The sequence below is a fragment of the Corvus brachyrhynchos genome, unplaced genomic scaffold (assembly GCF_000691975.1).
Source record: "Corvus brachyrhynchos isolate BGI_N302 unplaced genomic scaffold, ASM69197v1 scaffold1, whole genome shotgun sequence".
NCBI lineage: Eukaryota > Metazoa > Chordata > Aves > Passeriformes > Corvidae > Corvus > Corvus brachyrhynchos.
Window position 1 is genome coordinate 8,129,365 of NW_008237222.1, and position 505 is coordinate 8,129,869.

The following is a 505-nucleotide window of genomic DNA, read 5'->3' on the forward strand; positions in this document are numbered from 1 at the left end:
CCCCCCAACCGCTTCCTCCCCTTCCCTAATTTTGCTTCTCGATTTCGGCTCGGTCTGGTTCCAAGTTCAAACTTACGTGTGATAATCTCTCTTTGTGACAAGTGCTGCGGGTTTCCCTGCTTGCGACGGGACATTGCCCTGGCATTTACACTGGCATCGCCTGGAGAGCTGCACTGGTTTGGGGGGATGTGTTGGGGGCCGATCCTCCTCCTCTTTTTTTTTTCCTCTTTATTCTTCTTCTTCTTTATCGAGTTCTTCTTTCAAAAAAAATCAAAAACGAAAAAAAAAGCCTCCTTTTTGTTGCTGCTGTGGTGCACTGGATGGGATTCCCTCTCAATTAAAAATCATCATCGTCATCATCATCATCAGGAAAAGCTCTTTCTCGCTCTTTTTTCTCTTTCTCTTTCACACACTGTCTTTTCTCCACTGCTTCTGCCACTTGGACTTCCAGATCTCTTCTTGAACTTAGGAGGATATCCACCGCCAGTGACACTTTTCTCTTCTT

General features: G+C 45.5%; 1 protein-coding gene across 1 annotated transcript in view; it reads right to left on the minus strand.

Moving 5' to 3' along the window:
• Positions 1 to 505, minus strand: part of BCL11B (B-cell CLL/lymphoma 11B) — a 91,498-nt gene extending 90,993 nt beyond the window's left edge. Inside the window, exon 1 of the mRNA XM_017729058.1 lies at positions 77 to 505. Coding sequence (XP_017584547.1) covers positions 77 to 134 — 58 coding nt within the window. The 5' untranslated portion in view covers positions 135 to 505. The remainder of the gene's footprint in view (positions 1 to 76) is intronic.